The following is a 24309-nucleotide window of genomic DNA, read 5'->3' as shown; positions in this document are numbered from 1 at the left end:
TTGATAATTTTACAAAAATACATACATAGATTTACAGATGCAAGAAATTTAGCAAACCCCAAGCAGCATAAATACAACAAAACCACATGTAGGTCAGCAGTCAAAGTGCCGAGAAACAGAAGTGCAAAAGTTGAGTAGCCAGGAAAAAACCAAAAAAACCACACACATTACATGCAGGGTATGTTTCAAATGACCAACAACTTGTAAGGAACAAAGGGAACCAGAAGACAGCAGAACACCTTGAGAGTACTGAGAGAGAACTCTGTTAACCCTGAATTCTATACCCAGGGATGGGACACTTCAATAATAATGAAAGCAACTCCAGAACTGATAGACACTCAAAACTAAAACAAGAAATCAAACAACCCAATAATAAAACAGACAAAAGATGTGAATAGAGATGTCACTAAAAAAAAGATATGGATGTCAAATAAGCACATGAAAAGATGCTCAGGATCTCAGACATGAGGGAAGTACAAATCAAGACCACAATGATCTGCTACAACAGCCGACACTAAAAAGACGACCCTACCAAGGGCTGGGAGGGTGTGAAGCAACGAATTCTCGGAGCTGCTGGTGGGAAAGTGAGATGAAGCTGCTACTCTGGAACACAGCTTGGTGCTTTCTTATAAAGATCATGAATCAATGAAATAGAAAACAGATAAACAGGGGCTTCCCTGGCGGCACAGTGGTGGAGAATCCACATGCCAATGCAGGTGACACGGGTTCGAGCCCTGGTCTGGGAAGATCCCACACACCACGGAGCAACTAAGCCCGTGTGCCACAGCTACGGAGCCTGCGCGCCACAACTACTGAGCCCACGTGCCACAACTACTGAAGCCTACGAACCTAGAGCCCGTGTTCTGCAACAAGAGAAGCCACCGCAATGAGAAGCCTGCACACCGCAATGAAGAGAAGCCCCCGCTCGCCGTGACTAGGGAAAGCCTGCACGGCAACGAAGACCCAAATAAATAAATCATTTATTTATTTAAAAAAAGAAAACAGAGAAAATGAAAGAAACCAAAAGCTGGTTCTTTGACACGTGAAGTGCCTTAGCTAGACTGATTAAGAAAAACGTAGAAAGAACACAAATTAGCAACGTTAGGAATGAAGAGACATCATCTATAAATAACTACTGACATCAAAAGGATAAGGGGGTATAAGAGCAACTTCATGCTAACAAATTTGACACAGATGAAATGGACAAATCCCTTGAAAAACACAAATTAACAACACTGACATAGGATGAAACAGAGAGAGTAAATCCTAAGAGTTCTCATCACAAGGAAAAATAATTGTTTTTTCTATTTAATTCTGTATCTATATGAGATGGTAAATGTTCACTAAACGTACTGTGATAATCATTTCATGACGTATGTAAGTCAAATCATTATACTGTGCACCTTAAATTTATATAATGCTGTATTGTCAGTTATATCTCAATAAACTGGAAGAAAAAAAAGATGAAACAGAAAATTAGAAGAGCCCTATATTTATAAAATAAATTGAATTCATTATCAAAAATACTCCTACAAAGAAAATTCAGGCTCAGTTGATTTCATTGGTAAATTCTATGAAACATAGGGAAAAAAAAAAACCATTCTTACACAAATTCTTTCAGAAAATAGAGGAGGGAACAATTCCTAACTCATTTTATCAGGCTGGCATAATTCAGTCCAAAACCTGACAAATATATGATAAAAAGAAAATTATAATCAGCATCCCTTAAAAATACAGATTCAAAAATTCTTAGTAAGAGAACAGCAAATGAAATCGAGCAACATGTAAAAAGTATCATATGTCAGGATCCAGCGGGATTTTCCTCCACAATTTTCCTGTAAGGTTGGTTGAACGTTCAGCAATTACCGTGATTCATCAAATAAACAGCACATAAAAGTTAGCAATTGCTGACCTGAGGTGCCTTCTAGTAAAACTTTCATTTATTTACCAATACAATTTGGACAATTCAGCCTGTTGATAACAGGAAACTTGGCTGAAGTGAAAATGTTTCTTTCCAAAGAGGCAGGGTGGCATCCTTGGGATAAGAATTCAATTCAGATCATGTCACGTAACATCTGCAGTGGAGGAGTGTTTAAGGCAGATACAGAGTCGCAGAGAACTGTGCCTCGTCGGTGGTCCCGATGTGGGGGTGGGGAGGAGAAGGGACTGGGACGCAGGGGACCAGACGGCTCCCTGCACCCTTCATTAAATCTCGGGCGTCCTCAAATCTCATCTGAGAGGAGAGGTGCCTGATGCCAGCTCTGGCCTCGGCTCCGCGGCTGAGACATGGTCTGCTTCCTCTCGCTCACCGAGTCCCTCTTCAGTGCCAGGTTGTGTTCCAGGTGGCAGGAGTACAGAGAATAACTAAACAGACTAAGTTAAAGCGCTTCTGATGAGGGGCAGCGGGGGATGGACGGCCTGTCTGGGGTGAGGTGAGGGCCGCTAAGTTTTCACAGGGCAATGAGGGCAATCGGGTGACACGCGCAGAGACCGGAGGGCACTGAAGGAACCAGCCATGTGGTTACCGGGGACTGAGGAACGGCACATGTTAAGCCCAGAAGCAGAAGCAGGCTCGGTGTGGTCCCAGGGCAGCCAGTGTGGCTGGAGTGGGGCGACCAGGGGGCAGAGAGGACAGTGAGAGGCCAGGTCGCAGAGGGTCCTGAGGACTCTGGCTTTTGCCCTGAGTCGAGGGAGTCGCTGAGGGCTTTAAGCAGAAGGCTGACATACACTGGCTTAGATTTTAAAAGACTGTCTGTGTGGAGAAAAGTGTCCCAAGGGTGAAGGAGATCGGTCAGGAGGACACTAGTAATTCCACGAGACGGTGGCCGCAGAGGTTGTGAGAAATGGTCAGATTGAGGATGTGCTTTCAGACGAGAGCCAAGAGGATTCCGAGATACACTCAGTTCGGAGTGTGCGGGGGGAAAGGGTGGTGAAGGTGAGCTCCAGGGTTCTGGACAGAACCCACGGAAAGATGGAGCACTGAGCACTGAGATGGGGAGACTCCAGACACGGCAGGCTTTGAAGGGCACATGTGACCGAGGGCAGGGGGAGGACCGGGGCTGCAGATGTGACATGGGGATGCTGTGAGGTATCTGAGGAGAGATTCGGGAAAGGACGAGGGATCTATGAGCTGGAGGCCTGTGGGGAGCGCCAAGCTGGAGCTAGAACTGTGAGCGTCCCCGGAGCCCGTTGCTACTGAAGCCAGGATGCCGGATCAGACCGCCGGGGGGTAAGTCTAGGCCGACCAGGGCCCGACAGTGGGGCCTCCGCTTAGAGGCAACCAGCCAGTCAGGTGAAGCCAGAGGCAGCTCGGTGAGGCCGGCAGGCGGGGGAGACAGGGTCCGTGTGCAGGCGGGAAGGATCTGGTAGAGAGAACCCGAAGCTGCTGCGCCGATGACCACGCAGTACACGTCACACTGTGAGGGCTGCAGCCGGGTGGGAGAGCGGGCGTGCGGGGCCCGCACCCGGGCCAGCGGGGAGGCAGAGGGTGGTAAGAGACAGGCGGGGCGGAAGACGGGCCGGGGGGCACAGGGAGGTTCTCTGAGGCAGAGACTCAGACCTCACTGAGTGAACGTCGGGCTTCTGGACTCCTTGACATTTGCTTACACACCCAGACAGAAGCAACCGCATCTCTAAGAACAGAATCACAAAGCAAAGTCTCCTCCTTCCTTAATGTAGGTAAAGCCCAGGTGAGTTACAAGGTACCAGATAATCCCTGGCCAGAAGGACGAGTTCAACATACTTGACTTTGAGAGAAACTCCCTGCGGGACTCCAACGCTGACAGCTGCACCCAAAACGCTGTGCCTGGAGATCTTCCTCTCTGCTCCGTACTCCACCACCGTCCCGAAGAAGCCTGCCCTGCAGGAGCAGACCCCAGTGAGCGAGCAAGGGCCCCTCCGCTTCTGATCCCTCCTGGGTCCCTCCCAGTCACCACGGGCAACTGTCACTCGGGCCAGAGGCCGGGGCCCCTACCCCCAATTCTCTCTTGCCCTGCCAACCACCCACAGGGAGGACGTTCACCACTGACCCCTGGTCAACGAAAGGAAGAGTCAGGACACCGGATCCTGGGCGCGACCGCAGGCAGCTTATTGCAACCAGCGCCACTGCCAGAAACCCCTACACAGATCAAGCGTGCTCCCGCGTCAGCCCGGCCAGGACTCACTTGAGGGATCCTTTCACGCGAGTCTGATCGTCATCCTGGAATTTGTGCTGATAGCTGATCAGCGCGAAGGAGTGAGGGATTCCAAGCTGGGGAGACACAGGGAAGCAGGGAGGCCGTTGGGACTGAAGTAAGCAGGGTCGCCCCGTCCCACGGAGTGTGTGAAAATTTGCCAGGAGCCAATATTTAAAAACTGGGAGATTTCAAATACTTCCCATGAAAAACAGAAACTCCTGCACACCGAGCCTGTGCTCTCACAAGGGTAGCGGCTGCCCGCCAAAGGGTGGCTGCTGACTCCCCGCGCTCCTGCCCGGCCACCGTGGCCCCTGCACGCACGACTCTGCGGGGGCGCCACTTACTGACCACGGCTCTCTCCCACCCCAATTCTGTGGGCTTCTCTCACCAGAAACGTGAAAAAGGCCTTTTGCTTTAGGGCAGTTGGAACACAGCTCCCGTGGGGGCCTGAGAACAACAGCGTTCAACTCCTGAGTGTGGGTGGACAGAACTCGCCCTTCGGCCATGTGGGCGCTGGATTTGGGGGTGAGCAGGGGGAGGGTGGTCAGGGGCCCACAGAGGGGCTGGAGGAGGGTCCCCCTGGAGGTGTCCTCACCTGCAGGGCCACGGTGAAGTGGCTGGTCTTGGTGTCCCGGACGATGCTGGTGTTCATGGCCGACTGGATGCCCCAGCGCCACTGCAGGTAGCCCACCGTGTTCTTGTCCAGGTTCCGGGCCAGGACAGTGGTGAGGCCAGGCCGGATGCCACGGGATGAAAACTGTAGAGCACAGTTTGTCGTCACAAAGCTGGGGGGACACACAGAGAGAAAGGGTCCTGGATGACAGTGGCCACAGCTGTGCTAGGCCCCATCCTCTCCGCCAGCCCACACCCTGCTTGCCATCACTCCCACGGCTCCCCGCCCGCGATCCAGGGAATCTCTCCAGTTACCCACCCGCCAAATGGCACTCCCCACCTCCATCCCATTCCAACTTCAGCTACAGCCAAAGAGGCACCTGCATGTCTGCGCTCCTAAACCAGCAGATCCAATCCTGTCGCAAGTCAGAGCCACCTGCGGAGGTTCCCAAGCTTGGCTGCACGCTGGACTCACCTGGTGACTCTGAAAACACCGATGGTCGGCTCCTGCCCCCAGGTGTGCTGATTTATAGACCTGGTATGGGAAAAGCTAGCCAGGTGACGCAAACGTGCAGCCAGTCTTGAGAAGCCCTTATCCAGGGCCCACCCCAGACCAATGAAGTCATTCTTTTTGGGTGGGGGCCCAGGCATCAGTGCAGTTTTCAAAGCTGCCCTTCCATCCTGATGTGCACCCAGGGCTGCAAAGTATTGACCAAAAGCTACTTGAGAAGCTAGCAAACCATCCCCCGAAAGGTCTCTGAAGTTGATTTCCGAGGGAGTCAGCCCCATCTTCTGGATAAAAAGGGGTATTTCACTTCAACAGCAAAGGAACTCACAGCACTTCACTCAAGCCGCTCAAAGACGAGCAAGCAGCTTGCCTCCAGCGAACAGCCGTCATACACTAGATGCCTGTTTCCTTCCTATGCTCTGGAGGCCTCGCTTGTGCCCCTAAAATAATAATACACGTGGTAATTCTGATGACATTTGCTCCTGTGCTCACAGACCTCTTCCCAAGGCCACACGAATGAGGAATCAACTCCTTGCTCTGCAAAGGCCCCCAACCCAACCTTGCCCCCTTTATCTGACACTCCAGCCACACCGGACAGCAGCCACATTCTTCCCCTCTAGCCACACTTGGGCCATTCGGGGGAGGCAAGCAGGGAGAGGAGAGATAAAAGTCACCCTGTGACTTTTAAAGCAATCAAAACATAAACAATGAGATCTCTGTTTAATCAAAGTAATACGATTTCGTATTTTTCTAGAGCGTGTCTAGAGAGAGAGAGAGAGAGAGAGAGAGAGAGAGAGAGAGAGAGAGATAGACAGACAGACAGACAGACTCTGGGGCCAGAGCAGCAAGTCAGGCACTGCCCTGGGAGATGGAGAACTTCCCACCGGCCGCCTGCCTTTCTCCAGGCTCACCCACACCCACCAACTAATATCCTTCTCGTCACCAGTTTGGACTTGAAAGTAACTTGACCCAGGGCCTAGGGCACCCGGAGCAGGAGACACTGCACATTACCAAGATGGCGCCCTTCTATAATCTGCATTCTCAAGTCTGATAAGCCGGGTACTACGCTGAAATCAATCTCCAGACCTGCAGAAGCTGATGACCGGCCGCAACCAGACTCGGGCGACCGCTTAACGGACAGACACTTGGAGGCCCGACCAGAACGAAACAGCCCACAGATCTTCCTCAGTGAGTGCCTCCTAAATGTGTCTAGTCTTCAGAATGACCTGGGGTGCTTGATAAAACTACGGATTCCGGCCCCCGTCTCAGAGGACCTGAGAGAGGTCTGGGGTGGGGGCAGGAACCTGTGCTTTCCGTCGGCAGCATCGGAGGGGACGATCCCAAGCAGACAAGCTTAGGACAATGCTGACACGTACATGTACTGCCCACCTCGAGTTCTGGTTAAAAGCCTTACCCCTTGCCCCTCTCCCAGAACTGTCGGGTCCGAGTCCCAGAGCAGAGGCCCGAGAAGCCGTGTTCTAACCACGTGGGTGACCCCCGTGCTGGGGTGTCTAGTCTACCCCTCGCTCTCTGCCTGGAAGCCCCGCTCTCGGAGTTCTGCTCGGGCTGTGCTCATCTGCACCCGTCAAGAAGCCACAGCTTCTTCTCTCTCTCACGACACTTCTTACTCTGCGTGGGACGGCCCTGCACACTGGCCTTTACCAGTCTTGCCCTGCAGGCATGCAGACGCACATCGAGCTGGAGGCGAAATACCTTTCTTTGCAAACGTGTGCTCCGTTCCAGAATTCCTTTAGCTGTATTTTATCCCCCAGAGGAAAGAGTTGTTTACCTTCCACCCAATTCTTTTATCTGAGCTCAGTGGGGAATAAGGACACCTCTGTTTTCTATATATATATATATTTTTTTGCAGTACGCGGACCTCTCACTGTTGTGGCCTCTCCCGTTGCGGAGCACAGGCTCCAGATGCGCAGGCTCAGCGGCCACGGCTCACGGGCCCAGCCGCTCCACGGCATGTGGGATCTTCCCCGACCGGGGCACGAACCCATGATCCCTGCATTGGCAGGTGGACTCTCAACCACTGCGCCACCAGGGAAGCCCTCACCTCTGTTTTCTAGAAGGGACAGTCCTTCAGCACTGCCAAAGCAAAGACGAAGGAGAGCAGAGGGGGTGGGGTTTACAGCTCTGGCATAACACGAATGTGCCTAATAATCAGGCTGCCTCACTGCTTACTAAAGCCCCTCTCGAACCTAAAACGCATTCTCTGTGACAAAGAAATGAGCCGCAACCCGTAAGTATTTCAGACCCTGACCCATTTCCCTATGAAGTGCTTCCCCTCCCGTGTATCATGGTCTTCACAGCCCACGGTGACCAGGCAGGGCAGGAGCCTGGCCCTGGGCTGGGACGAGAAGCAGACCTCCCTCACCCCCGATCCAGTGCTCTCTGCAACGAGCACAGGGCCTAGGCCCCACGCCAGCTGCAGGGTCTGCCCTCAGTGACCTTGCAGGACAGACGACGTAACTGCAGATGATTCTGACAAAAAGAATACACAGGTTCTGGTCTCCTAAATCCACAAGGACCACCAAAGGGCATTTATCTCTTTATATTTACCATCTTGGTGTGAGATTACGGAACAACTTTAGGCCAAATAAAGGCCCCTGCAGGTCCCCAGCTCCAAATTCTAACTGTTCAAAAAAGAAAAAGAAAAAGAATTAATGGTGTTTTATCTCACAGCACAGTAAGCTCCTCTGGTTATAATTCCCTCATTTAATTCAATGCCATCGGCCCTCAGGGCTCTAAAAGTAGGGGTGGAAGAGTCTTAATATCTCATCTTAACCTTTGCCAAAGGGAGATTACTGTCTCCACGACCCAAGGAGGCCTGAGCCCCTCCAAAGAGAGCGCTGCTGGCCCCGGGTCCCTGTCTCCCTAGCTCAGGCCATCCACACGGTGCCCGCTGCAGTCAGGGGTGGCCGCCCTCGTGCTGCACAGGCGCACTTCCACCTGCTCCGCTGCACCATCTGCAGGTCCCACAGGTGAGCGGCGATGGCTCTCAGGGGGCTGATGTTAAACCCACCAGCAGTTCTGCACTCGCAGTCGTGAAGCCCAGCCGCTCTGGCTGCCTCATTACTATTTTGGGTGACTTTCAAGGCAACTCTTCAATGTTAATTTGATGCAGTTCAATTTGCTCGGCAGAGCTGGCTGCTTAATGACTGCCAAGCAGTGGACCGGAGCGCTGAGACGGAGGCGCCGGCCTTCTGCACTGTGCAGGAGGAGCGAACAGCCTACAGGTGTTTGCTTAAGGGAACAGAGATGCTGAGTTTCTAGACGTGGGATTTCCGGAGGTTGGCATCAGGGGGATATCTTCTTGTTCTATCCTAACTTTGAGCTGCCCGGCAGACTGAGAGCAATCCTCAGATATGAGACACAGTTTTCTCTTGGGGACAGCCAACTTATGCAAGTGTGACAGCTGGCACTCTTACACAGTGATGTGGCCAACTGAGGTCATTCTGTTGCAGTGGACAACACGATCTCCCCCGTTGGCATTCTTACCTCTCCCCAGCCCTTCGCAGAAGTGACTCGTCTGAGCGCGAAGTTAATGGAACCCCCTCCGTTCCCATTCTGGGTTGAGAGGCTTCCAGAGAGGATGGCTGTGTCTGAAGCTGTCAAGGGTGCCTAGGAAATGACACCTGCTGGTAATAAATTAATCAAAGCAACAGGAAGCGCCAAGGACAGAGCCTGACGAATACACCCCAAGTGCAAGGCCACAAGTATAGGTGAGTCCATGGTTCAAGCATGCAGGGATGCAGAACTGCCTCACCTGCCTCACTTCTCTCTCACCCTGGCATCTGAACTGCACGTGGCCACCAAGGTCAGGTTTTGCAAAAGCTTTAATGGGCAAATTTCAAAAATCCAGGGGAGACGCAGGGCTAGATGCTGGTTCTCGGTGTCCCAGTGCCATCAGACTGCACGGTAACTTCACCCCGTGCCTCCCCACGCAGGACATCTGGGACTTCCCAGTCCTTGCCATGGCTGCAGTGACTGACTCTGGAAGCCCCAAGAGGGGGCAGGTTTCCCTGAGTTAGGACTTCACGCTCTAGGCTGATGCACTAGAGAATAAGTGCATGAGTCTGGGGGGCAGAGACCCACCCTGTCAGCAGGATGGCCTCACACTGCCACACCCAAACAGAGGGCAGAAAGATGACATTCAGTGACCCCAGGGCTCAGCACACAGGAGAGTGTGCCTTAAAACTAAGGCCGGTTCTTGGAATTTCCCACGGAGGGCTGCTTTCTCTCCTAAAATCGTCACTACCTTGGCTCCCCCTTCTAGAGCATGAGCGAAAGTTTCCTGCTGGAGAGCCCTGAGACTCTGAAGCTACGCACCCCTGGCACTCTTGCTGCTGACATGCTGGCAAAGCAGTATGAACAAGGTCGTGACTGGAGCTCTTCTTTTTTTAAGCGGCTAACTGCATCCTTTCATAAATAAAGATGAGAAAACCCTGAGCAGACTCTCTCATCCCAGCTGCACATCTCGTGAATCCGAGTGCCCTCGCTGAGCCCCCTTGCCCTGGGGGAGGCATCTGTGTGCTTTACCTCAATGGACTGGGATATGTGCATCTTGTTAATTTCAATCTGCGGAAAGCCACTTCCAGACACATCTTCGTACTCCTCCTCGTAGCGATCAAAAAGGTCAGTGGCGTCGATGCCAACGCTGATGGTCCCCTGGGGCAGAAAAACAAGCAGTCAGCACCAGGCTTGGGATTTGTGGGATGAAAGACAACACTCTGTATTTCAGCAGCCGCGTGGTTCACTGGGTGCGCGGGACTCCACGAGCCCACGGAGCACAAATGTCACGGTTCAAACCCGAACAATGGTCGAGCACCACTGACTCGTAGCGTCAGAAAGCCAGGCATGTCCACAGGCGGATGACTCCCCAAGGACAAGTGGTAGGAAAAGAAGATTGACCTCTATCATGGCTCTGAATTGCTCCTCTCCGGATGTAACCCACAAACGCAGAAAACCACCTAGAAACTAGCTACATGGATTAAAAACTTTTAACGTTCAATTCTAAACACTCTATGTCACCAAAGTACCTTAAGAGTCTTTAAAATATAGAAATACCTTCAAAGACAAAGAAGTGCAAACCAAATAAAGAATGACAGATTTAAAAATTGTTCCACCTCCTAAAATTGAGACTTAAATTATGAGAAACAGAACCCCATTCTCTCAAGAAATAATAAGCTAAAATTTTGCTGATAAAAATGCTCTTTACTCAGAAAATCAATGTTTATTATTTTTTTTTTACCGTCGTAAGACCTTACAAATGGGCAGATACCTTAATCTAACATATAAAGACATGACCCCACACACATTTTTATTAAATTCTCTGCAGCCCATTAAAAAAAAAAACAAACTTCATTGAGGTTTAATTTACATGTAACAATATAAACCACTCCCGTTTGAAGTGTACAATTTAATGAGTTTTGACAGGTGTGTCCACTTGTGAAACCACATCCAAAATCACGATACAGGACACCTCTATCACCCCAAAAGGAGCTTGGGAGAACGTGTTCCCTCCCCGAGAAGGGGACACGTGAGCTGGGTATGAGAGGGAAACAAGGGATGAGCCTGAGGGACTCCCGTGGAGGAGCGTGGAGGCCACTGGGGCTGGAGTGGAGGGAGGGAGGCGGGACTGGGGGGTGCTGGGTGTGGCTGTTCACATAGCAGAACATTACGGGTGGGGTTCATCTGGGATAATACCGGTTTAACCTTGATGTTTTGGTTGGTTTAGCAGTTATCCCAGATGTTCATTTTTAAACAAAGTGACATCACCACCAATAGTATTTTCATCACCAACAGTATTATCATCATCAATAGTTGTCCGAATCTACGCAGCCAGAGTGGGTTTGGTGGCAGCCTTCACTCTGTGCTTCTAGCATTGGCCACCGTCTCAGCTAGGTGTGTGGGATGCAGGGAGAATCTAGGAGGTGACAAGGCTAACCCATCACTCTGCTCCTGTCTCCTTCCAGGAGGCGTGAACAGCACCTCCCACTCCAGGACTGCACGCACGTGCTCACTGAGACGGTGGCTAGACACAGCCCTCGCGGCCGCAGCTGGCAGCGGCAGAACTATTAGAAGCTGCTGCCCGTTTGGCACATCAGGCAGGTGGCCAGTGCCTGGGCCTGTGACATGTGTGAAGCTGTCAAGCTCCCGGTCGGCTATGTCCAGGGGCAACTCCAGGTGTATGTGAACGCGTGGGAAACAGAGGTGGGCCAGTCCTGCAAGAGAAGGTACCAGAGAGCAGTGTCAGCACTGCTGCTGGTGTTTCTCCCCATCTCCTGAATGGTGTAAACCAGAAGCCGGCATGCTGGCTGTGATGGGCCACAGGACATACTTCAGGCGTCGTGGGCCACACGGTCTCTGCTGCAATTCACGTCTGCTGTGGGGAAAGCAGTCAGACTATCCAGCAAAGCACTGGGCCTGACTGTGTTCCAGTAAAACTTTGTTTATTGACACTGACATCTGAATTTCAGATAATTTTCACATCTCAAAACACTATTCTTCTTTTGATTTTTTCCCCCGACCATTTAAAAATATAAAAACCATTCTTATCTCATAGGTCACACAAAAAGAAGCAGTGGGCCAAACTTGGCAACTTCTGATATAAATCTGCAAGGTTTCTTTCTTTTCTTTTTTTTTTTTCTGGGGGTGGGACAGGGGTAATGCTTTCATTTTTGATAAACGCTTCAAGCAGGAATGAGATTAAACATAGTGTATGTTCAATGAAAAAAAAATTAGGACTAAATTTCCACTTTCTCAGAAAGTTAATGAACACTGACCATCCACACCAACCATATGAAAATCAAGCCTTAGCATCTTCTTCAACAGTGAGTCATTCTTTAAAGACTGTGACCCAAAGTGAGGCTGTAGCGGCAGGTGTACTTACATATAGCTGTGAAAAATGACTTTTCATTTAGATCAAATGGTAGTTCCTCTATGTTAATTCTACTCATTTTTCCATTCTAAGGTTTGTAACGCACGCACGAAGGCAAAGCAATAGCCATTTATAAGTTAGTTCTATTAGCAGAAGAACCTCACAACTAATGATACCACTTTTTTTTTTTTTTTTTTGCGCGGTACACGGGCCTCTCACTGTCGTGGCCTCTCCCGTTGCGGAGCACAGGCTCCGGACGCGCAGGCTCAGCGGCCATGGCTCACGGGCCCAGCCGCTCTGCGGCATGTGGGATCCTCCCGGACCGGGGCACGAACCCGCGTCCCCTGCATCGGCAGGCGGACTCTCAACCACTGCGTCACCAGGGAAGCCCTGTCATTTTTAATTGGTTAAATTTATATCCTCTCCTGGAATGGAATGAAATTGACAAGGTCTTCCTATAGTTTTGTGACATCTAAACTTGAAGCATTCAGAAGATCATAAATGGATGTGGAGAAAAGGGAACCCTGGTACACTGTTGGTGGGAATGTAAACTGGTGCAGCCACTGTGGAGAACAGTATGGAGGCTCCTCAAAAAACTAAAAATAGAGCTACCATATGATCCAGCAATCCCACTCTTGGTTATATATCCAAAGAAAACGAAAACACTAATTCAAAAAGATACATGCACCCCAATGTTCATAGCAGCATTCAGGTGGCCCAGGTTCGATACCTGGTCAGAGAACTAGATCCCACATGCTGCAACTAAGACCTGGCACAGCCAAATAAATAAATAAATGTTAAAAAAAAAATAAGAATGAAAGTTTGCCATTTGCAACAACACAGATAGACCTGGAGGGTATTATCCCTAGTGAAATAATTCAGAGAAAGAGAAATACAGTATGTTATCACTTATATGTGGGATAAAAAAATCAAACAATCTAGCGAATATAACAAAAAAGAAACAGACTCATAGAGAACAAACTAGTGGTTAGCAGTAGGGAGGGGGAAGGAGGAAGGGGAATGATAAGGGTAGGGGATTAAGAGTTACAAACTACTATGTATAAAATAAATAAGCTACAAGGACACACAGGAAACATAGCCAATATTTTATACTAACTATAAATAGAGCAGTCTATAAAAATTTTGAATCATTAAGTTGTACACCTGAAGCTCATATAATATTGTAAATTAATTATACCTCAAATTAAAAAAAGGATGCTAAGTGAAATAAGTCAAAGAAAGACAAAAAAAAGAACACTACAGTATACAGAGAAGAATCAAATATGCCAAAAATTTCAAATTTACTAAATAAATTTTCTCCTTGTATGAATATGGTAGGCAATGTTATGAAGGAATAAAAAACAGAGACACTGAAAGGACATTCTTCAGAAAAACAGCGGTGGGGGACTTCCCTGGTGGCGCAGTGGTTGAGAATCCGCCTGCCAAAGCAGGGGACACAGGTTCAAGTCCTGGGCTGGGAAGATCCCACATGCTGCGGGGCAACTAAGCCTGTGCGCCACAACTACCGACCCTGCGCTCTAGAGCCCACGAGCCACAACTACTGAGTCCACGCGCCTAGAGCCCGTGCTCCGCAATGAGAAGCCACCGCAATGAGAAGCCCGCACACTGCAATGAAGAGTAGCCCCCGCTCGCTGCAACTAGAGAAAGCCCGTGTGCAGCAGCAAAGACCCAACACAGCCAAAAATAAATAAATTTATTTAAAAAAAAAGAAAAACAGCGGTGACAGAGCGTGGACTCGAGAATCCCAGGAAGGCCTCCCTCCCACAAAGGCATGCCTACTGGGATCGCAGCCTGCACAGAGCCCCCTCCTCGATTTGCAGTGACCCAGGACTTGCTTTTGCCCAAGAGGATGCAGGGGATGGGATGGCGCAGACTCCAAGGCTAGGTCACAAGGAACCTTGCAGCTTCGTCTAGGCCCCGGCGAAAGCTAGCTACCGTGAAACAACCCAACTACCCTGAGACGGCCAGGCTGGGATTCAAGGTAGCCGGGGTAGAGGCCGCCTGCGAGAGATGGCAGGCCACCCTTGGCCACCACAGCTGCAGTGTAGGAGAGGCACAGGCGTGCAGATGCCATCTTCAACATGACCCAGCTACCACTGGGCTGCATGGGGAGACCCCAGGCAAGAACCATCCGCCGAGTCCAGTCACTCCACAGGAGCAAGAAAATCAAATCGTCTCGCAAGCCGCTAAGCTTTGGAGAGGTTCGTCATGCAGCAGCATGTAACCAGACACAAAATATCAGAGAAGGATATAAACCAATTAAAGTATGTAAGTGTATGCCAAAAATAAGGATTCCACTTCTGCGACTTTCTTCTGAACACCCCTTTTCACTCTCAGAAATGTCCTGATTTGGATGTTGAATGACACGGTCTCCCCGCCTACAGGTCACCATAAGGATGCTGGCTGACCATGAATGACGTAAGCCACCAGAGAGCAGAGCAGAGCCACCCGGTCTGACCTGCAGGCTCCCCCTGGCTCTGTGCTTGGGTGAGGAGGGAAGCAGGGTCACGATGGCAGCAGTATCACGAGCCACTGACTTACGTGTGTGGGTTTCGTCCTCAGCCACCTCATTCAACTCACAAGCCCCGACAGTTTTCAGTTGGTTCTTTAAAAGACAGGCAATGATACCATATGCAAACAATGAAAACCCTTTCAATATTTTTCTCTCTCTTGTTATTTGTCTAATTGTATTGGCTAAAACTTCCAGAATAACGTTAAATACGGTTTTCTTTCCTTTCCCAAATAAAACCTTTGAAATGATAAACATTTGTGTTAACTCCACACTGACAATCAATCGATTCACCAGAGGGTAGAGTAGACTTTAGAGGTTTAAAAATAGTGCTGAAGGCACTATTTCTCAGCTATTTTGTTGTTTCTTTAAACAAGGCCAAAACAGTGGAAAACTTCAATGAGTCAGTGACTTCTGTGACTCAGTGGCCTTTGGTGTTGATCCAAGTCTATGGAAAATGACCCCCCCGCCCCCCAAAAAGAAAGAGAATGACCCAGAGAATGTAAGGCTCAAACGCCAGCCACACCTGAAGAGCCACCCAGAGAGGGACTGATTGTCATCTTCTACTATTTCCGAGAGTGCTTCAGATGCCTGCCATCTGCTCTTCTACCAATTCCAGGAAACGACCTTTTGAAAATGGACTGGTCACAGCACCAGAACTAGATAGACTTCTCTATGAGCCAAACAGGGGTTTGGCTGCAACTTACAATTCATTTTCAGTTTCAGCATAATATGCTTTTCATACAATGAGATGTCATGACTTAGGAATGAGAGTTGGATCTGAATTTTAACAGAGGATCAAAAAGGATCGAGAAAAAGAAAAAAGAGAAAAGATAAACTCTAACTCTGGATAAATTAATGGGTTAGACTTCTTCCAACAGCTTCTAGCTCAATATATGCAAGTTTATGTCTTTTTTTTTTTTTTTGCGGTACGCGGGCCTCTCACTGCCATGGCCTCTCCTGTTGCGGAGCACAGTCTCCAGATGCGCAGGCTCAGCGGCCATGGCTCACGGGCCCAGCCGCTCCGCGGCACGCGGGATCTTCCCAGACCGGGGCACGAACCTGCGTCCCCTGCATCGGCAGGCGGACTCTCAACCACTGCGCCACCTGGGAAGCCCTTTATGTCCTTTTATTATTAAATCGTTATTAAATCACATTTTTTCATATAAAGAGTTTACAGAGGAAAATACTTTTAGATAATCTTTGCTATTAAGTGCAAATCACAAAACTTTTAAAGCATTTTGTTTATTTTTTTCCCCTGCTACAAGCACACCTCACCTTATTTTTCTAGAGCAGGGTAGTCGAACTTTTTCTGTAAAGAGCCAGGCAGTACTTAAGGCTTTGTGGGCAACTGCTGTGGAAACTGCTCAACTCTGCTGCTGTAGTGCAAAACAGCCACAGGTAATCTGTAAATGAATAAGCTTTGCTATGTTCTGATAAAACTTTATTTATGGACACTGAAATTTGAGTTTCATATCATCTAGCTCCACACAACGATGATACTGCTGAAAAACTGTCAGTGGGACAGCCGGCAGCTGCAGATTTTCAACTGAGACCTTTGAGACTTTTTTTGGAGCTCAAAGATTCAATCTATAGCATGGGACAGTCACCCCTCCCACCAATTAGCAGAGCTAACAGACTCCACGGGGAACACATCCCACAGTTTCATACTATCTTCAATCAGGTCACAGTCATTCGAGTATAACACAGGTTGTAAAAAGAATCTACTAGTTTCTCAAGTTTTCAGCTACTCAATGAAAATCACAAACTGATAAGATTCAAAGGTTTAAGGAGCTAAACACAAGAGGAAGTAGCTGAATGCTACCTGTAAGAGCCCATTGTAACCTGTAAACTACAACCCCACTGGATCACCATCTTCCCGGACTACCAAATACTCCATTCATAAGTCAACCCTTTTTTTCTTTAACTGATAACAAAACAATGTAAAAAAGATACCTGTTTGTTCTCTCATCTGCAGACTACTGCAATACTTCTCAAATTCAGCCACGCATCTGAATTCCTGGGGTGGGGACTTGTATAAATGCAGATTCCCAGGTAGCAGACTGATAGACTCCTATTTATTTGCTCTGAGGCAGAGCCTGAGAATCTGAATTTTTAGTAGGTGAACATATTGGGATGTAGCTGAGTTAACTTACTAGCTTTGGGGTCTTTATTTATGACTGAATATTTTATTTAGATCATTGTAGATTCACATGCAGTTATAAGAAATAATAAGAGACCCTGAGTACTGCCTTCCACAGCGGTAAACTTGCAAAACTACAGCAAACTATCACCAATCGGAGAGTCACATTGATACAGTCCACCAACCTAATTCGGAGCGCCTCAGTTTTATTTATTTTTATTTTTTCATCTGTGGTTGTATATTTAATTCTATACCACTTAATTGCCTATGTGGGTTCATGTATCCAGCACTACAGTCAAGACACAGAACACTCCCATTGCCACAAGGATCCCTCTGGTGGCCCTTCTGCAATGGCTCCTACCTCCTCCCCACCCCCCCTCCCCTTACCCCAACCTCTGGCTACCGGATCATTTTTTTAAATAAAGAAGCTGCAGCTGACAGAGTTTTTGTTCCTCTATTTCATTCATGATTATGGATAAATAACACAGTCTTTTCTAATGCAATTATCTCCAATACATAAATTTGGATGGGTTAGATCAACGGGATTAAAAACACATACACGTTTATCTCAGTGTCCTCCTGAAACCCTCCTCCCTCCCAAAATAACGATAAAGGAATGACAAAGCCAAAGACAAAAAGAATAGGATAACTAAAGGTGACAGGTAAGAGGTGTTAACCAAATTTTAGAAACTGGAAAAGGATGAAGAGATGGTAACTGATTCTGCAGAGAAAACTGAAAACTAAGTGTTGCTGGTCAGGAGGTGGAGGGACCACGCACCCCAGGAGTCGCAGAAACATGGACCCCTGCCCACTCCCCCAAGGAGCCAAGTGACAGAGGCTTGTTCTTTGGAGAAGTCACATGAAGGGATTCCAGGCACAGCAGTGGGGGAGTGGGGCCCGTACTGGAAATAGGCTGAGGTGGACTACACGCTGAATGGTCCCAGCCTCCACTTCCTACCCCACTCAGCTATGAGACTGCTGGCAGCCAGGCGGGAGACTGGAGGTTTCTTCTCAAGAGAAAAACCACCTGCTAATGAGAGGAAGCCTTTGGACGCTAACCTTTGGCGGGGTTGGGTGGGGTGTGTGTGCGTGGGTGCTCCACCCAAACACCCCAGAGTTAAGCCCATCGGGGACGAGCCCGGCCAAGTAACATGCAGTGTCTACTCAGCCTCACCGCCTCACTCTTCATGGCAGACAGCCAAGGACTACCAGACATTTGAGGGAAACCTCCAACACCAAAGTCTGAAACCAAGTAAAGATCAGAAAGAACCAGAAAGAAGCACAGAATACAAATGCCAAAGAAAATGGCGAGAAATCTGTAGGTAATATCCTTAGAAAAATAAGAGGTATTGCATTGATAATAAAAAACATTTATGAACGCTTACTATGTGCCAGGAACTCTTCCATGTAACCTTCTTATCAACAGTGAGTAGGCACCATTTTCTCCATTTCAGATAAAGAAACTGAGGAGCACAGAGCTGCAGTCTCTTGCCCAAGGTCACAGGTGATAAGTGTCAGAGACAGGATTTGAACCTGGGGCATCTTCAAATGCCAAATTCCTACCCCGTTACTTCCCATGAAAAGAACAACAAATCTGAGAATAAGAAAGTCTAAGATATTAAAAATATTATAGACAAATTAAAAAATTTTCTATATTCCTTAAATAGAAAGGCTGGAAAATAATCTAGGAAAAAAAATCTCCAAAAAAGTAGAACTAAATGAAAAATATGCAAAATGGAGACGGAGAAAAAAGAAGATGAAATTATTAGCCCAAAGGATCCAATATGTGAATAAAAGGAATCTGGAAAGAGAGAAAGGAGGGGAAAAAAATACTAGAAAATGTCTCCGAACTGAAGACCACTCAATTTTCCAGGTGGGAGGGTCTGCTATAACTATCAGCACAAGTGAGAAAGTCACCCCGAGATTCTCCGTCGTGAAAACCCAGAGAGAAAGACCCTAAGGGTTATCAAAGGGGGAAAAGAACATCACACACAAGAATAAGGAATTAGAACTAGTCTTCTCAACAGCAACCCTGTAAGCTAGAAGCCTTGGAACAAGGTCTTCTGAGGCCTCGGAGGAAAAATGATTTCCAAACCGGAATTTAATATCCAGTCAAATTATATAAAACTGCCAATTTTTAGGCCTAAATAGACAAAAATAAGCAATACCTATTATTAAATATAGAGAAATAACCAAATATTAAGTTACAGATACACACACTTTACAAGTGTATCTATCTACACACACATATATATCACAAGAGTATAAAGATATATGCTTTATAGTACTTAGCATCAAGTATAAACTTGATTTTGAGTTATGCAAAGTCAATGTTTTACCTCTGGGAAATAATATGGCAACATCTGCATATATTATGACCCATAAATTTCACATCTAGGTATGTGTGGTATATGGGTGTACGTGCATATGTGCAAACACATGCACACACACACACTTAAGAGACAGCCTTGCACATGTGCACCAGGAAACATGCACAGGAATGTTCACAGCAGCAACGTTCGTAACAGCAAAAACCTGGAAACAACTGAAATCTCCACCAGCAGGAGAACGGATAAGCCGTGGTACCCAGCAATGAAAACAAGTAAGCCACAGCTTCATGAAACATACACAATTTTGGAAGAGTATGAGTGGTGGGGAGAAAGCAAGTCCCAAAAGAATGCCTATAGCATGGTACCATTTTTACAAAGCTCAAAAACAATAAAAATGAAACACTATATTGCTTAAGCATACTTCCAATTTGTAACAAAATTTAAAAAGCAACAGAATGAGGACCGTGTGGGTTTCTTGCTTGTGCTGGGAGCGGAGTGGACCCTTCCCACCTGGAAAGTTGAGTCGTTCAATTCTGGGAAATTTCTCATATTATTTCTTTTATATTCGTCCTCCCTTTCTTTCTATTGATACATTCCTTTTATTGGACCCTTTCGGATCGTGTTTCCTTCTGGCAGGGAGATGGAAAAGGAGAGAAATGTGGAAGTGAATGCAAGTTATGGGCAATATTCTTGTTTTTGGGTCAGGCAGTGGGTACTAGGCGTTTATTACTATGTTATAGTTTATAATATTACACATATCTTTTCTATGTATGTATGTATATATAATTACATACATAAATACGGTTATATATAAATTATCTTTTTTTTTAAAAGACACTCGAATGGGAATGAAACGGAAAAGAAATTCGACTTTTAGGCATCTTGTGTAAAGGAGCAACTGGAGAATGTGCTTCCTCCACAAAGAGATAAACCAAAAAGGGGAAGGTGTGGGAGCCGACCAAGGAAAGGGTTGGAGGGAATCCAAACTCCACGAGGGAAGGGGCTGCTCTGCCGAGTGTCTAAAAGTGCCTCTCTCGGCCGGCACTCAAGGCCAATTTGTTGAACGAATGAACACAAAGGCAGTCCTAGGAAGTTGGCGAGGAAAGTCCTGAGGTCACAGCTGGACAGCAGGCCTAGAAAGCAGAGTCTAGTCTGGACTGGGATGGGGGATGATGGAGGAGAGCTACAGAGGGATGCTACCAGGAGCAAAAGGAGAGAGACATAACACACAAGGTGTCTGACAGATTTATAGGAAACTAATCAAAGGAACCAAATGGGACAACTACTAACACCATGGAGTAAAAAGCATATTAAGAGAAGTCAGGTAATCATAGTATACTATCAGGCTCAACTGAGTATTCGTACAGTGAATATTCATTTAACCCTAAAGGGTATTATAATTACACTGGATGAACTGAAACAAATGTGTTGTTTGGGAGAACTCTATCCTTATCTTTTCTGGCAAGAGGTCAACAGGTAATTACTGAAACTGAAAAAAACAGAACAGAGTAAACATGCAACTTAGAAGTAGTAGGAAATGTCAGAGAAAAGAGCTCAGAAGGGAGGAGTGAGGAACAAGAGTCAGCAACCCACAAGGTGGGGGCAACATTAAAAAAAAAATAAGCCTAGTAACTATCTGACTTTCTAACCTACTTACACATATTATTTAGATACACACACACACACACACACACACACACACACACACACGAAAAAAAAACTGCCACACTTTAGACTTTGAAACTAGGGGCTACTTAAAAAAATGATTAATACCTCACAAAGGTCTGATATGCATATTTAAAAACTAGTAGAGGACTTCCCTGGTGGTGCAGTGGTTAAGAATCCGCCTGCCAATGCAGGGGACACGGATTTGACCCCTGGTCTGGAAAGATCCCACATGCCGTGGAGCAACTAAGCCCGCATGCCACAACTACTGAAGCCTGAGCGCCTAGAGCCTGTGCTCTGCCACAAGAGAAGCCACGGCAATGAGAAGCCCGCGCATCTCAACGAAGAGTAGCCCCCAACTGCCGCAACTGGAGAAAGCGCGCGCGCACCAATGAAGCCCCAACGCAGCCAAAAAAAAAAAAAAGTTTAAAAAAAAGTTTAAAAATTATTTAAAAAAAACCCCAAAAACCTAATAGACCTCTTGTGCCCATAAGTCTCAGATGTTCCTTGATCAGGAGGGCCCAACATAACCAAATGACACCATCGCCCACAGGCTGGGCCTGGAGTTGGAGAGATGGGGCCCAGCCCTTTCCTAGAGGCCATCAGATGGCATCAGCATCAAAGGCTCAGCCACTCCTGACCCAGGGGAACTCATGCCGAGACGGGAGCACTACCTGCCGGATCGGGATCCACTCCCACACCGGCTCTGTGAACAGCCTGGATAACTTACTGGGTTGACCAAAAAGTTCCTTCGGTTTTTAAGTAAAAATATGACACATTTTTCATTTTCACCAAGAACGTTATTGAACAACGTATTCACCGTTCTGTTCCACTACCTTCTGCCATTTTTCAGGCAACTTCATAATTCCATCTCCCCAAAACTTTTTATCTGTTTGAGCAAAGAAGTGTTCCAGGTGCCTTTTACAGTCTTCTAGGGAATTTTGTAAAGACCAAAATAAATGGAAATCCGAAAGCAAATGGAAATCTGAACGTGCAATGTCTGGTGAATATGACAGAGAAATCGGAACTTCCCAGCCAAGCTTTTCTGCCTGGTCATCAAAGAAACATGCAGTCTTGCATTATCCTGATGGAAGATTATACATTTTCTGTTGACTAATTCCGGATGCTTTTTGTCAAGTGCTGCTTTCAGTTGGTCTAATCGGGAGCAGTGCTTGTCGGAATTAATCGTTTGGCTTTCCAGAAGGAGCTCATAATAAGAGGACTCCCTTCCAGTCCCACCATATACACAACATCACCTTCTTTGGATGAAGACCAGCCTTTGGTGTGGTTGGTGGTGGTCCATTTCGCTTGCCCCATGATCTCTTCTGTTCCACATTATTGCACAGTATCCACTTTTCACCGCCTGTCACAATTTGTTTTAAAAATGCAATGTTTTCGTTACGTTTTAATAGAGAATCACATGCGGAAATACAATCAAGGTTTTTTTCGCTTAACTTACGTGGAACCCAAACATCAAAACAATTAACATAACCAAGCTGGTGCCAATGATTTTCAACGCTTGATTGGGATATTTTGAGTATGTCGGCTATTTCTCACGTGGTGTGACATTGATTCTTCTCAATTAATGTCTCGATTTGATCGCTGACAACTTCAACTGGTCTAGCGACTGTGGAGCAGCGTCCAGCGAGAAATCTCCAGCACAAACTTCGCAAGCCACTTATGACACATTTGATCAGTCACAGCACCTTCTCCATACACTGCACAAATCTTTTTTTTTGCATTTCAGTTGTGTTTTTACCTTTCTTGAAATAATAAAGCATAATATGCTGAAAATGTTGCTTTTTTAAATATTAAAATGGCTCCATAAAAATTCAACAATTTTGATACGTTTTTTTAAAAATGCACGCTGATATGACAGCTGTCACAATACAATCTAACAAAATTGTTTTGAATGAAGTTAAAGACAACTAAGCGCTACTAGAGCCATCTTACAGAACACCAAACGAACTTTTTGGCCAACCCAATATTTTTATCTTCATTATATACCCCACCCAGCCCACTGGCACACTGTGTGGATAAAAGTGCAGTCTCCATTAACCCCCAGCAGGCTGCCTTGTTCAATGCTCCTTATACCAAGCCCAAATCATCTTCCCGCTGTCGGCTCTGTTCCTTGTTGCTGATCTTAAGCCAGGGAGTCAATTAAAGGCCATCATTTCCCTGTCTCCCCTTCTCTCAGCCAGCACATTTATCCCTTCCACTCTAGTTTACTGGGATCTTTTAGAATCTTGGCTTTGTCCTTCCACCTTGGGTCACCTGTGAATGTGACACACACATCCTCACTGACATCATTCCCAGAAATTCTGAGTGTGTCAAGTTAGAGCCTTTCTCCCACAATGAGAAGCTTGTCACCAGGTTGGAAACGATATCTTAATCAACCCTCTGAGTAGAATCAGTTGTTCATTCGGCCAGCAATGTTCCATCCTGAATATTTTTATTTATTTTAATTAAAAAAAAAGTTGTTATTGGAGTATACTTGCTTTACAATGTTGTGTTAGTTTCTGCTGTACAGCAAAGTGAATCAGCTCTAGGTATACATATCTCCTCTCCTTTTTGGATTTCCTTCCCATCTAGGTCACCACAGACCATCAAGGAGAGTTCCCTGTGCTATACAATTGGTTCTCATTAGTTATCTATTTTATACATAGTATCAACAGTGTATATATGTCAATCCCAATCTCCCAATTCATCCCATCCCCCCCATCCCCCCTTGATGTCCATATGTTTGTTCTCTACGTCTATGCCTCTATTTTTTAAAATTAATTAATTAATTAATTTATCTTTCTTTTTGGCTACGCTGGGTCTTCGTTGCTGCACGTGGGCTATCTCTAGTTGTGGCGAGTGGGGGCTACTCTTCTTGTGGTGTGCGGGGTTTCTCATTGTGGTGGTTTTTCTTATTGCAGAGCACAGGCTCTAGGCACACGGGTTTCAGTAGCTGTGACACACGGGCTCAGTAGTTGTGGCTCACGGGCTCTAGAGTGCATATGCCTCTGTTTCTGCTTTGCAAATAGATTCATCTGTACCATTTTTCTAGATCTCACATATATGCTTTACTATATGATATTTTTCTCTTTCTGACTTGCTTCACTCTGTATGACAGTCTCTACGTCCATCCACATCTCTGCAAACGGCACAATTTCATTCCTTCTTATGGCTGAGTAATATTCCATTGTATATATGTACCACATCTTCTTTATCCATTCCTCTATTGATGGACATTCAGGTTGTTTCCATGTCCTGGCTATTGTAAATAGTGCTGCAATGAACATTGGAGTGCATGTATCTTTTTGAATTATGGTTTTCTCTGGGTATATGCCCAGGAGTGGGATTGCTGGGTCATACGGTAGTTCATTCTGAATATTTCTGTGTTTATATTTCTTTATCTGGCCACAAGGATAATGTGAGAAATTTCTGTCAAATGCAGTCTCGATAGTAACTA

At 46.9% G+C, this 24309-nt stretch overlaps 1 protein-coding gene across 1 annotated transcript in view; it reads right to left on the bottom strand.

Moving 5' to 3' along the window:
* Positions 1 to 24309, bottom strand: part of DNAJC11 (DnaJ heat shock protein family (Hsp40) member C11) — a 71819-nt gene that overhangs the window by 6204 nt on the left and 41306 nt on the right. Inside the window, exons 5-10 of the mRNA XM_027110330.1 lie at positions 9844 to 9972; positions 8803 to 8925; positions 7864 to 7937; positions 4771 to 4960; positions 4164 to 4249; positions 3743 to 3859 (exon numbers count right to left, since the gene is read on the bottom strand). Of these exons, the coding sequence (XP_026966131.1) occupies positions 3743 to 3859; positions 4164 to 4249; positions 4771 to 4960; positions 7864 to 7937; positions 8803 to 8925; positions 9844 to 9972 (719 nt within the window). The remainder of the gene's footprint in view (positions 1 to 3742; positions 3860 to 4163; positions 4250 to 4770; positions 4961 to 7863; positions 7938 to 8802; positions 8926 to 9843; positions 9973 to 24309) is intronic.

Source organism: Aethalodelphis obliquidens, unplaced genomic scaffold, assembly GCF_003676395.1.
Source record: "Aethalodelphis obliquidens isolate GAN/ISIS:26980383/991018 unplaced genomic scaffold, ASM367639v1 scaffold9, whole genome shotgun sequence".
NCBI lineage: Eukaryota > Metazoa > Chordata > Mammalia > Artiodactyla > Delphinidae > Aethalodelphis > Aethalodelphis obliquidens.
This window is presented reverse-complemented; position numbering and strand designations above follow the sequence as displayed.